This window comes from Diadema antillarum, unplaced genomic scaffold (genome assembly GCF_040938485.1).
Source record: "Diadema antillarum isolate AM-2024a unplaced genomic scaffold, OU_Dant_1.0 seq00000340_RagTag, whole genome shotgun sequence".
In the NCBI taxonomy this organism is placed as follows: Eukaryota; Metazoa; Echinodermata; class Echinoidea; order Diadematoida; family Diadematidae; genus Diadema; species Diadema antillarum.
Genome location: NW_027271353.1, coordinates 175,234 through 188,301, shown reverse-complemented (window position 1 = coordinate 188,301; position 13,068 = coordinate 175,234). Strand labels below are relative to the sequence as shown.

The 13,068-nt window shown below is 37.6% G+C and overlaps 1 protein-coding gene across 1 annotated transcript; it reads right to left on the bottom strand.

Annotated features, from left to right (window-relative positions):
* Positions 1–1,732: 1,732 nt before the first annotated feature.
* On the bottom strand, positions 1,733–11,088 carry LOC139730861 (uncharacterized). The gene is made up of 8 exons (XM_071641736.1): positions 10,821–11,088; positions 9,218–9,526; positions 8,082–8,123; positions 6,387–6,522; positions 4,280–4,360; positions 3,426–3,506; positions 2,583–2,663; positions 1,733–1,817 (listed from the first exon to the last, which is right to left on the bottom strand). The coding sequence occupies exons 1-8, from the start codon at positions 11,086–11,088 to the stop codon at positions 1,733–1,735; spliced, it is 1,083 nt and encodes a 360-aa protein (XP_071497837.1).
* Between the last annotated feature and the right edge of the window lie 1,980 nt (positions 11,089–13,068).

Below are 13,068 nucleotides of genomic sequence, written 5' to 3'. Positions count from 1 at the left end.
ATACGATATAAGAAAGATGGGGAAGAAAACCTGAATCACCTGTCGTTTGTGTACGTGTTGTCACGGTAGACGAATGACTGGTAAAGCGCGTACTTTCCCCCAGTAAGGTAGTCCCAGCAGCTGGCGTCGTAGATGGTGGAGAGTCACGTAAAGGGAATGGGGCTTGTGGAGAAATTAGAATGAAATTTGGCGAAGATTTTATTTCAATACTCTACTGGAATTTTCTTCCCTCAAGCAGTCCTCTATGAAGACTGAGGGACGTCTTCTAAAATCTAAAATTAATTTCTATAGTGTGAATGAAAAGTCCTTCATGGCATAATCCTATAGACTTGATTAATTCACGACACCGAACACGATGTAGAGTGGTTCCCGAATACCGACGTGCATAAATGGCAGGCAAATCTACGCTTCTTTTAATTTGTGAGTCACTTTGTTTGGTTTGGTTTGTGGGTTATAGTAAATGCTTCTGCCTGAGAAAAAAAAAGTTCTTGTTATCTGCAGATATTACAAACTTTTCAATTTCATTACTTCTCTAAAGATTTGTCCGATTTTGATCAGATTTTCACTGTTGCACTCGTGAGGTTTTTTTTTTTTAATGACTACTGCTACTGATAGCTGAACTGGAATTCTTCTTTAAAGGGGCTAGTCAAAGCTGTTTTTCTTGTGTGTCTGTGTGTGCGCGCGCGCATTTCAGTTCTTTAAATCATGGAATTCCAGCGTCGGCAAGGGCATTGTCAATTGAAGGGGTAGATTTGGATGACTGCGGCCTTCATACAGTAAATTCTTCAATTTTGTTGTGAAAAAAAACAAACTTGCTTCAAGAAAGAGAGATAGGCCTGGGTAGTATAAGATACAATATAAGAAAGATGGGGAAGAAAACCTGAATCACCTGTCGTTTGTGTACGTGTTGTCACGGTAGACGAATGACTGGTAAAGCGCGTACTTTCCCCCAGTAAGGTAGTCCCAGCAGCTGGCGTCGTAGATGGTGGAGAGTCACGTAAAGGGAGTGGGGCTTGTGGAGAATTTAGAATGAAATTTGGCGAAGATTTTATTTCAATTCTCTACTGGAATTTTCTTCCCTCAAGCAGTCCTCTATGAAGACTAAGGGACGTCTTCTAAAATCTAAAATTAATTTTTATAGTGTGAATGAAAAGTCCTTCATGGCATAATCCTATAGACTTGATTAATTCACGACACCGAACACGATGTAGAGTGGTTCCCGAATACCGACGTGCATAAATGGCAGGCAAATCTACGCTTCTTTTAATTTGTGAGTCACTTTGTTTGGTTTGGTTTGTGAGTTATAGTAAATGCTTCTGCCTGAGAAAAAAAAAGTTCTTGTTATCTGCAGATATTATCCAAACTTTTCAATTTCATTACTTCTCTAAAGATTTGTCCGATTTTGATCAGATATTCACTGTTGCACTCGTGAGTTTTTTTTTTAATGACTACTGCTACTGATAGCTGCACTGGAATTCTTCTTTAAAGGGGCTAGTCAAAGCTGTTTTTTTGTGTGTCTGTGTGTGCGCACGCGCATTTCAGTTCTTTAAATCGTGGAATTCCAGCGTCGGCAAGGGCATTGTCAATTGAAGGGGTAGATTTGGATGACTGCGGCCTTCATACAGTAAATTCTTCAATTTTGGTGTGAAAAAAGCAAACTTGCTTCAAGAAAGAGAGATAGGCCTGGGTAGTATAAGATACAATATAAGAAAGATGGGAAAGAAAACCTGAATCACCTGTCGTTTGTGTACGTGTTGTCACGGTAGACGAATGACTGGTAAAGCGCGTACTTTCCCCCAGTAAGGTAGTCCCAGCAGCTGGCGTCGTAGATGGTGGAGAGTCACGTAAAGGGAGTGGGGCTTGTGGAGAAATTAGAATGAAATTTGGCGAAGATTTTATTTCAATACTCTACTGGAACTTCCCTCAAGAGGTCCTCTATGAAGACTGAGGGACGTCTTCTAAAATCTAAAATTGCTTTTATAGTGTGAATGAAAAGTCCTTCCTGGCATAATCCTATAGACTTGATTAACTTACGACACCGAACACGATGTAGAGTGGTTCCCGAATACCGACATGTATGGCAGGCAAATCTACGTTTCTTTTAATTTGTGAGTCACTTTGTTTGGTTTGGTTTGTTTAGTGAGTTATAGTAAATACTTCTGCCTGAAAAAAAAAAGTTCTTGTCATCTGCAGATATTATCAAAACTTTTCAAATTCATTACTTCTCTAAAGATTTGTCCGATTTTGATCAGATTCTCACTGTTGCACTCGTAAGTTTTTTTTTTTTAAATGACTACTGTCACTGATAGCTGGACTGGAATTTTTCTTTATAGGGGCTAGTCAAAGTTGGTTTTCTTGTGTGTCTGTGTGTGTGTGCGCGCATTTCAGTTCTTTAAATCGTGGAATTCCAGCGTCGGCAAGGCCATTGTCAATTGAAGGGGTAGATTTGGATGACTGCGGCCTTCATACAGTAAATCCTTCAATTTTGGTGTGAAAAAAACAAACTTGCTTCAAGAAAGAGAGATAGGCCTGGGTAGTATAAGATACAATATAAGAAAGATGGGGAAGAAAACCTGAATCACCTGTCGTTTGTGTACGTGTTGTCACGGTAGACGAATGACTGGTAAAGCGCGTACTTTCCCCCAGTAAGGTAGTCCCAGCAGCTGGCGTCGTAGATGGTGGAGAGTCACGTAAAGAGAGTGGTGCTTGTGGAGAAATTAGAATGAAATTTGGCGAAGATTTTATTTCAATACTCTTCTGGAATTTTCTTCCCTCAAGCAGTCATCTATGAAGACTGACGGACGTCTTCTAAAATCTAAAATTAATTTCTATAGTGTGAATGAAAAGTCCTTCATGGCATAATCCTATAGACTTGATTAATTCACGACACCGAACACGATGTAGAGTGGTTCCCGAATACCGACGTGCATAAATGGCAGGCAAATCTACGCTTCTTTTAATTTGTGAGTCACTTTGTTTGGTTTGGTTTGTGGGTTATAGTAAATGCTTCTGCCTGAGAAAAAAAAAGTTCTTGTTATCTGCAGATATTACAAACTTTTCAATTTCATTACTTCTCTAAAGATTTGTCCGATTTTGATCAGATTTTCACTGTTGCACTCGTGAGGTTTTTTTTTTTTTTTAATGACTACTGCTACTGATAGCTGAACTGGAATTCTTCTTTAAAGGGGCTAGTCAAAGCTGTTTTTCTTGTGTGTCTGTGTGTGCGCGCGCGCATTTCAGTTCTTTAAATCATGGAATTCCAGCGTCGGCAAGGGCATTGTCAATTGAAGGGGTAGATTTGGATGACTGCGGCCTTCGTACAGTAAATTCTTCAATTTTGGTGTGAAAAAAACAAACTTGCTTCATGAAAGAGAGATAGGCCTAAAATACAATATAAGAGAGATGGGGAAGAAAACCTGAATCACCTGTCGTTTGTGTACGTGTTGTCACGGTAGACGAATGACTGGTAAAGCGCGTACTTTCCCCCAGTAAGGTAGTCCCAGCAGCTGGCGTCGTAGATGGTGGAGAGTCACGTAAAGGGAGTGGGGCTTGTGGAGAAATTAGAATGAAATTTGGCGAAGATTTTATTTCAATACTCTACTGGAATTTTCTTCCCTCAAGCAGTCCTCTATGAAGACTGAGGGACGTCTTCTAAAATCTAAAATTAATTTTTATAGTGTGAATGAAAAGTCCTTCATGGCATAATCCTATAGACTTGATTAATTCACGACACCGAACACGATGTAGAGTGGTTCCCGAATACCGACATGTATGGCAGGCAAATCTACGCTTCTTTTAATTTGTGAGTCACTTTGTTTGGTTTGGTTTGTGAGTTATAGTAAATGCTTCTGCCTGAGAAAAAAAAAGTTCTTGTTACCTGCAGATATTATCCAAACTTTTCAATTTCATTACTTCTCTAAAGATTTGTCCGATTTTGATCAGATTTTCATTGTTGCACTCGTGAGTTTTTTTTTGTTTTTTTTTAAATGACTACTGCTACTGATAGCTGGACTGGAATTCTTCTTTAAAGGGGCTAGTCAAAGCTGTTTTTCTTGTGTGTCTGTGTGTGTGCGCGCGCATTTTAGTTCTTTAAATCGTGGAATTCCAGCGTCGGCAAGGGCATTGTCAATTGAAGGGGTAGATTTGGATGACTGCGGCCTTCATACAGTAAATTCTTCAATTTTGGTGTGAAAAAAACAAACTTGCTTCAAGAAAGAGAGATAGGCCTGGGTAGTATAAGATACAATATAAGAAAGATGGGGAAGAAAACCTGAATCACCTGTCGTTTGTGTACGTGTTGTCACGGTAGACGAATGACTGGTAAAGCGCGTACTTTCCCCCAGTAAGGTAGTCCCAGCAGCTGGCGTCGTAGATGGTGGAGAGTCACGTAAAGAGAGTGGTGCTTGTGGAGAAATTAGAATGAAATTTGGCGAAGATTTTATTTCAATACTCTTCTGGAATTTTCTTCCCTCAAGCAGTCATCTATGAAGACTGACGGACGTCTTCTAAAATCTAAAATTGTGAATGAAAATTCCTCCGTGGTGCGTGACAGACTTGATTAATTCACGACACCGAACACGGCGCAGAGTGGTTCCCGAATACCGTCATGTACAAGACGGGCCGATTCTTTTTATTTGTGAGTCATTTTGTTTGGTTTGGTTAGTGAGTTACAGTCAATAGTAAAGTCTTCAGCCTGAAAAAAAAAAAAAAAAAAAACCTTGTGCATTGTAATTCGGTCATATTCACTGGTTTCTGTGCTGCGATGTCAGTAATAGTAGGGATGAAGGATACATTATTGGCACGTCGCATGAGATCGGTAGATAAGTAACACTCATTTTGCTTTCTTTTATCGTTTATCCAGCAGGACAACGGAATTCACAGTACGTGCGCGCCTATTAAGTGTTGTTTCTAAAATTTGCCATTACACGAGCATATAATCTCCTTGTATACTCTTTCAACAGTCTTTTACCCATAAAATCTATCGATACTTTATGTATTGAAAACAACGAACACAACAGCAGCAGCAACAACAACAAAAACAACAAGAACAAGAAAACAAGGAAATTGTCACCCTTCGCCGGTCTAGATCTGGTTTCGGTTGCTAGAATGATTTGATACTATGTTTCCGCACAGTTTAAGCCGTCCTCATGTGTTATGCTGCCCCAATGTTTTTGGGGTATGAAATGCTATGGAGGTTTCATGCTACATAACTGCCAATCCACTCAATTCATCGCCCCTTCAATTTCATGACGTGACATCTAAGACACCATGTACAGCTGTATTCAATAATTTGCTGTTTGGCTTTGTGTTGCTTTAACTTGAGTTATGAGGATGGTGGCTTTGCTTGCAAGAATTATAGTCCTGACACTGATAGCTTCATACGGCATTAAGCATGATACATTGTATATTCATTCATTCATTCATTCATTCATTCATTCATTCATTCATTTTTTCATCTCCAACACAACTTGTAAATATATTTTTTTCAAACATAAAACATGAGTACATAAAATGTGTCAACAAACAAAATTTGATAAATGATATTCATGGATAAACAAATGATAGGGTGGAAAAAACACAAAACATTCTAAAGTTTAGAAAATGCAGGAGATGGGGAGGAATCCTGAAGAAGCAATGCTTGTAGGGTGCATTCTCCCAAACATATTATACCACATTCATGCAGTCAATATGTTAATTATGATGATAATACACCCTGTGTAACAGTGATGATACTAATCCCAATTAACTTTCAAACGTGTGCAGCAGATTAGGTATTTGCAGCATAATAGGTTGATTCAAAGCACAGTGGCACCACACTTAAATATCCCCCAAATTTTCGAATTTAAGACACTATCGATTGCTGAAGAAAAAATTAATGTTAACGCGGCGCTGTTGAGCTGTTATACGATTGTCGCTACTTATCACAAACAATACAAAATATCACGGCAGATCAGCCCGATAGGTCTTCAGAGAGGAATGTAATGCATATTATGTATGTATATATATATATATATATATATATATATATATATATATATATACATATATATATATATACATATGTGTGTGTGTGTGTGTGTATGTATAAATACAGTAATGTATGCATATGATACTTCATAAGTGATCACAGGATCAGCTTCTATGCGAACCTGTCTGAAAGTTTTGAAATCGATTCCTAGCCTTTTTGCAAAGCTAAAAGAGACACACTGTCCAAGTCAGAATGGAAATACAAACCCAATAAAGAGGAGGGTTACTTCCGCCATAGCCAATGGCCACCATCGCGAGAGGGACCCCTTTATTGGTCCCCCTTCTGTGTCTCACACACACACACTACACACACACACACACACACACACACATACACACGCACACACCATGAAAACTACGACCACTGGAAGGAGTGTCGATTACTTATTCGGACGTCTCTGGGAGTAGAATCGTGAAGAAAGACAGTCGACGTCGAAGGGGTCGTCGTTGCATCAACGTCACTCCAGTCACTCCAGTCACTCCAGGCCCGGTAATCTAACGGGATGTTTGAAAAGGAAAATCCATATAGGTTTGAACATTTTCTGAAAATTGGCACGATGAGGAGACGTAGCTCTGTGTTGCTTTCCTGTGCACCACGTATAAGATTCATTCTCGAATGAGTGAGGACCTATACTCGGTCGACAACTTGACCATCATATTGATATTTTATATGATCTTACAAATTTCATTTGTTAGAGAGAGACAAACTGAAGAAAAATCAAACCTCATCTCAAGAGATGCTAAATTTTTGACATTGGATGTATGTAAACAGGTATTGTTTTCAATGTTTTTCAGTGGGTTAGATTACTGTGTGAACAAGGGGATAGCAAGACCTCTAAACGCCATCCAAAACCCCGCAGCTCGTGTTTGTGCTTGGAGCATGTATAGGCGTGATTGTGCATCACCACCAATCAAACAATTACATAACATTGGTTGCCTGTTGACAGAAGAATCACATATAAGATATGCTTGGTGTTTTTTTTTTCATATCCTCCGCAATTCTGCTCCTAAACACTTATCACAGCTTTTGCACTCTCCCCACACCGTTTAGCTTATAAATTGCGCTCTGCCATGGATAATACAGTACTCCAGATACCACATGTAAAAACTAAGGCTGGTGTGCGTAGTTTCTCATTTTATTGGCCAAAGGCATGGAATATCTTGCCAAAGGAACTTCGTCTCTCACCCTCTGTATCAATATTTCAAAACAATGTGAATATTTCTGTTATTTTTCATTTGACTTTGAATTTGGATGTTAGGCGCATTGACCAGCTTACTGGAAATGCGCTATAGAAAAGACTACATATTGTTATAATAAATAATGATAATAATAATAATAGTGATAATAATTATAATATTTATTATCATTATAACAATTATCATTATTATTATTATTATTATTATTATTATTATTATTATTATCACTATCATTATTATTAAGCAGAATATATACCAATCGAAACGTCGATTGTTCGGTTTTCTGAAGACTGCATTAATTAAAGCGACGTGCAAGACTGGAAACTTACAGAGTTTGGGCATAGGCTGACTTGTATAGTCTTTATTGGTGTTGTTTTTTTTAAGAAGTTCGTATCATAATAATTAACAAATTTGACCTATTAGTCTTCGTCTCATGTATAATTAAGTGAACGGAAGAAATCTTTGAATTCCTCCTTTTCCATAGTGACAGCTTGAAGAGAAACTTTACACCGTACGCTCAACTCTCAAGTGGAATTTACAAAGCTCATTCAAAACGCCATAACAACTAAACAGTAAAATCTGATAAACAAGAAATTTTAGGCGTCATACCAAATTACATGTTTTCTATGATGCAGTGATATCATTCGCTGGTAGTTTTTCACAAAATGCCGTTGAAACTTATAAGACATGAAGAAGTTTGGCAATACAATAATTCATGATTCGCATTGCATCATTTTAACAGTGTAAAGACTAAGACTAAAGACAATAGTGGTTCTTGATGATCATACATACATCGGAAAAAAATATTTTCAATTTACAATTCACACGAAAAGTTGTCGAGAAGGTAAATAGCATACCTGAAATGTCGCTACTAGGATAAAATGGATCACTGGGACTGGCTGGAACAGAAAAGGAGAAGAATGTGATCGATATTATTCAGTAAATTCTAGGCATAATTTCCCCTGAATCCCGCTCAACTGAACTTACCTGACATGACATAAGTAGCTATGGTACGAAGTAGCACAATGCAATTTGAAGACTTTATTAGATTTATTAAAGATTATTTCTTATCTTTAATTAAGATCAGCATGGACACAGCTTCGTGCGCTTTCCACCAAAATTAATACTTTTATTTTGATTTTTCTGGTCATTATACTTTTCAAACTTATTTATGTCCAAAAGCCTTAAAAATAACCCATGAAAATACCCTCTCTGTAATTTTGTTTGGAATGTGATTCAATATTTCAAACTCAAACGTAGTAATGTACATTTATGAACAAATTCTTTGAATACACAGGTTTAATGTTGCAGGTCTGATTAGCTAGAGGTCTGAAAAATAATTCTTGTAAATGACTTGAAGATACAGATCAATGTTAACTAAAAAATGTCGGTTTAGATATCCATACATTTCATGATCATTGATTATCATACTTGATAACGTCGGATGATTTTTTTTCAACGATTATTGAGGTAAAATATGTTCATCTATCGAGAGTTCCCCTCCATTTGTTAGACATGACACTTCTTCATTTACATCACCTTGCAGACTTTCAAACAAGGTAGTCAAAGTTCATTGATGCCTATTTTTTCCATCTTCTGTATAGAATTCCAAGTTAGTGGCTTAAATAAGATAAAGATGTTCTTTAGTTTATACGCATCTTTTCAAAAATAATTTCTTTTATTTCTTTCAGTCATGCTCTTTCTGGTGGCAGTCTGAGTCACAACTGCGATATAATTCGATATGATAGGCAATTCATAAGTACAAAATTATGTATGTACATGTATTCTATACGTACATACATCAATAAAGCCAGGATTCAAGCAAGAATTTACTATGTACAGTATGTATCATCAAATTCAATGCACAAACACACACACACACAGACAGACAGACACAACACACACAGACATACACACGCACCCACACATATATGCACGGACACCTTGTAAAATATTCATGCATATACGTGCATAATTATTACAACTTACGTACCACATGCTATTCTAAGTACCATCGTGCAGTTATCATGTCGGTCGCTCTTGCAGAATCGGAGATCTCGCTCATCTCTGCTAGATGAAGACGGAGAAGAGCAGGTGTAGGACATGCCTAAGAATCCGTCCGTGATGTTCAAGGACCCTGGTCCCAGGACTTGAGAGTCGGGATGTCCCATCATTCTGCATGCAAGCTTGGCGTTGGCATCCCTGATAGCGCTGTCACCACTCCCGTAGCACATGAATCGCCACTGTCCATCGTGATAAACCTCGACCGCGCCCGATACGTTGGTAGAGCTTGCGAATCGGGCTTCAAAAAGAGGTAGGGGAGAAGAAGTGCACACACACACACACATAGTAGCATAATTAAAGCTAGATAATAAGGGAAAGATATTACTACACTGTACGGCTTAAAGGCCAAATAGCTCGTTCTCGGGACCTCAATAGTGATGTAGGTATACATTGTTACCTGATTGTGATGTAAGTTATTGTATCGCTAAAGTGCTTAGACAGCTATTAATAAATAGTTCTTACAGTGTATTCTCACACAATACCAAATAATTTCACTCAAATAAATGCTATCGTCCATGGGCCAGGCAACAGAACACCTGTGGACATACAGAAGACAGTGCTCTTCTTTGTATAGCGGTTAGTTTCGATTCAGAAGTATAGGGTTATAAAAACGAGACCAAATTGGATAAAAAATTCATTTATCATGACTAAGCTACTCATTTGGAAATGCTATCATAGCTTGATAAGCATATCTATGTCCGACAAACAAAATGACACCAAAAAGGTTTTGCCACCTCAGGTGGTACCAATGACCCATTTTTCGGGTCTTGGCCCATGGACTACTACTGAAGTTAACAGTTCACTGAAAATTACAATAATCCCTTGTTCTGGTCATATGACAGTTAAGGAGTGTAATGTCAGTCGTGAAATTGGTGCAATCTGCTACTTTGTCTCATAGTTATCGTTAGACTTGAGTTTTCTATAATCATGTAAACTATCTTCACACCGTGCCAGCAGTACTCAACAACTCCCTCATGTTGTGAAGCATCCAGACAAACAACATGCCACAGATGAAAGATAAATAAAAATTTGTGAGTATTAGACTTGATTACAATAGATTGGTGTTTCTTTCTACTCAAAGGTTTGTCTGAAAAAAAAAATCGAATTTTTATTAAAACGAAATCTCATTTCATTTCATTTCAATTTATTTTCACATTTCTGAAATATATCACAAAAAGTTTATAATTACGACGATCAAACAAAACATAAATTAGATGAAACTTCGCCTGAATGTACAAAAGTATGTTTTTGTATAAACACAAGGTCTGTATAAATGCGAGTTGAACTGTAGTCATGATGCGAAAAATATGATGGGGTCTGCGTAAAAGGTCCCGTGATAAATTAGATTAGGGGAAGTATGAAATACAAATATTTTTCTTCAGACCATATCCTAACTGGGGGAACCAATTAAAAAAAAAAGTCTGCTCAAATAAGTGTAATTAATAAAATACAGAAATGAAATGAAATGAAACCAAAACAGCACAAGACAAACGAAGGCAAAACAAGGGAAAGAAAATGGATTAAGGAAATACCTGCTGGTTGACATTCTACCCATGCGTAGCCAGTTGGACATCCAGTTGGACTCACACTTGCGCTGCACTCTGATAAGGTCGGTTCAGCATTATTCTTGCATGTCAAGTTTCCGATGCTCGCTGGTTCTTCGCTGCCAGAACTGTCCCTATACAAATTTTGAAGCAGACCTGGATACAACAGTTCCCGGCAAAGTGCCTGCCCATAGTCCATGTTCCAAGTGTCACTACAGACGCTGCGCCAGGCGTCTGACGCATAGACGTGGACCATGCCTCGTTGACGGGCCCACTGGGACTGGGTGCTGAAGAGACTTACTATGAAAAGCAAGACAATAATAATTTTTATTAATCGATGATCTCACCATAAATGACATATTACCATTAACCACATTCATTAAAAAAAAAGTTGATTGCACAAAAAGAAATAATTTCATGTTCGGGAGGTTTATACTCACTCTATTATGCAGAACCATATCTATGTCCAAGGGATCCCAACTAACGGAAACTTCTCCATTATACCCTCACTATTCTGATCAATCCACATACGTGAACATGCACACATCTAAGCCACCGTATCTCATAAATGCACCTTCATGACAAATTATATTGATGAAAGAAATAAGAGTGCCATTAATATTGGCGAAGTGATGATGATAATGCTAATAATGCGATTCCATAGACAGGTGGAGATGACATTTTCTTTATAACACATAAACGCTGCCACTGTGGCATCAAATCCGATTATCACGCGTCTGCTTGTTAACAGGAAAGATATAACATTGAAGCAGGAAAAGAAGGGGTGACACAGAACAGGGTTATTTTGAGAAAGGGGAGATTCGGGTCATGTGAACATTTGTACTGGGGCCAGACAAATTGAAGAAAACTCAAACCTTATATTTTCACCCCTCTCCTTAAAGAAGAAATCCACTGCGGAATTTTATCAATTTCATAAGAAAGAGGAAAATATTCCTGTAGAGAAGTGCAAAAATGATCAAAAGCCTTTAAGAAATAATGATAAAGTCATAATAAAATTATGACATTCTGAAATTGTAACAATTTCAGGAAAACACTTCTTGACCAGTCTTTATGAATATTCAAGTCAGTAAGTTGATGGTGCCATGCTCTCACAATTTCTTATTCATTTCATATAAAGAAATAACAAAAAAATCTCTTATTTCATCTCTATGAGTACAATCTTGCTTTAAAGCCATCAGAAATGAAAAAGAACGTGTTATACTGATATAGGTTGGTAAAGGAATATTTCTACCTGCATTAGCTGAAGTAATATATAATATGTCATATATAACATTTATGAGAAATTGTGAGGACATGACATCATCAGCTAGCTCATTTGAATATTCATAAGGACTGATCAAGAAATGTGTTCCTCCAAAAAAATCAAAATGTCATAACATTGTCTTTTTTATTTCTTATCCCACCTTTGCCATTTCGAACCTTCTGTATAAAAGGGATTTTTTTTTTCTCGCTTTTTTTTTGGGGGGGGGGAGGGGGAGGGGGGATTTGTTTTTGTTTGGATTTCCTCTTGCATTACCTCTTTGTGCTTTCAGTTAATACACCTTGTCTGCCTTGGACAACAATGTCGGAATTTCGGAGCTTATGTGATTGTTCCAAATTCATCTTGTTACTGCCGGAAACAAGGGATATCCTAGTGGTAGTGTCGCTGCCCAGAAAGCGGTAGATAACAAGTTCGATTCAAGGTAGTTCCTCTTTTCCGACATGCTTGTTAACATGAACGTTAGCAGTTGCGATCTTACAAATTTAATTTGGTCAGAGACAAAGTGAAGAAAATGCGTTATGTACCCTTGTGTTTAATAATCTCTTGCTTTCAAGTATTGAATTTTCAAGAATTAGCGCGGTGTGTCGTTAACTAGCCTGCCATGGGGGGGGGGGGGGGGGGAAAATAATATGTCTGTTGTACTATAAATATGCTTTTCATCACTAGCATCATAATCATGTCAATCTCAAATGCTTTAAAGGTACATGTTTACATCAATTTTGGATATAAAATTCAAATTCAAAATGATTTTATTCCATTCAGTTCAAGTTCAAGTTCAGTATATGTTATGTCATTGGTATACGTTGTGCTTCTGCGTGATTTAGGTTTTACAAGCTTCGCTTCTCAGTAGATCACTCTTTTTTCATCGCTTTATTGATTCTTTATTTCTATTGCAAAGTACACAAAGTTATATGATAAAAAATGAGGGCGCTGTGGCGAAGTGGATAAGACTCC

What these genes read in the sequence shown, in the direction of transcription:
- LOC139730861 (XM_071641736.1), bottom strand. Translation starts at nt 11,088, where the DNA reads ATGGTCCACGTCTATGCGTCAGACGCCTGGCGCAGCGTCTGTAGTGAC. An exon ending in GGTAGAATGTCAACCAGCAG is followed by an intron (nt 9,527 to 10,820) that starts GTATTTCCTTAA and finishes CTCTTTTTGAAG; the next exon opens with CCCGATTCGCAAGCTCTACC. An exon ending in TCCTAGTAGCGACATTTCAG is followed by an intron (nt 6,523 to 8,081) that starts GTATGCTATTTA and finishes ACATCCCGTTAG; the next exon opens with ATTACCGGGCCTGGAGTGAC.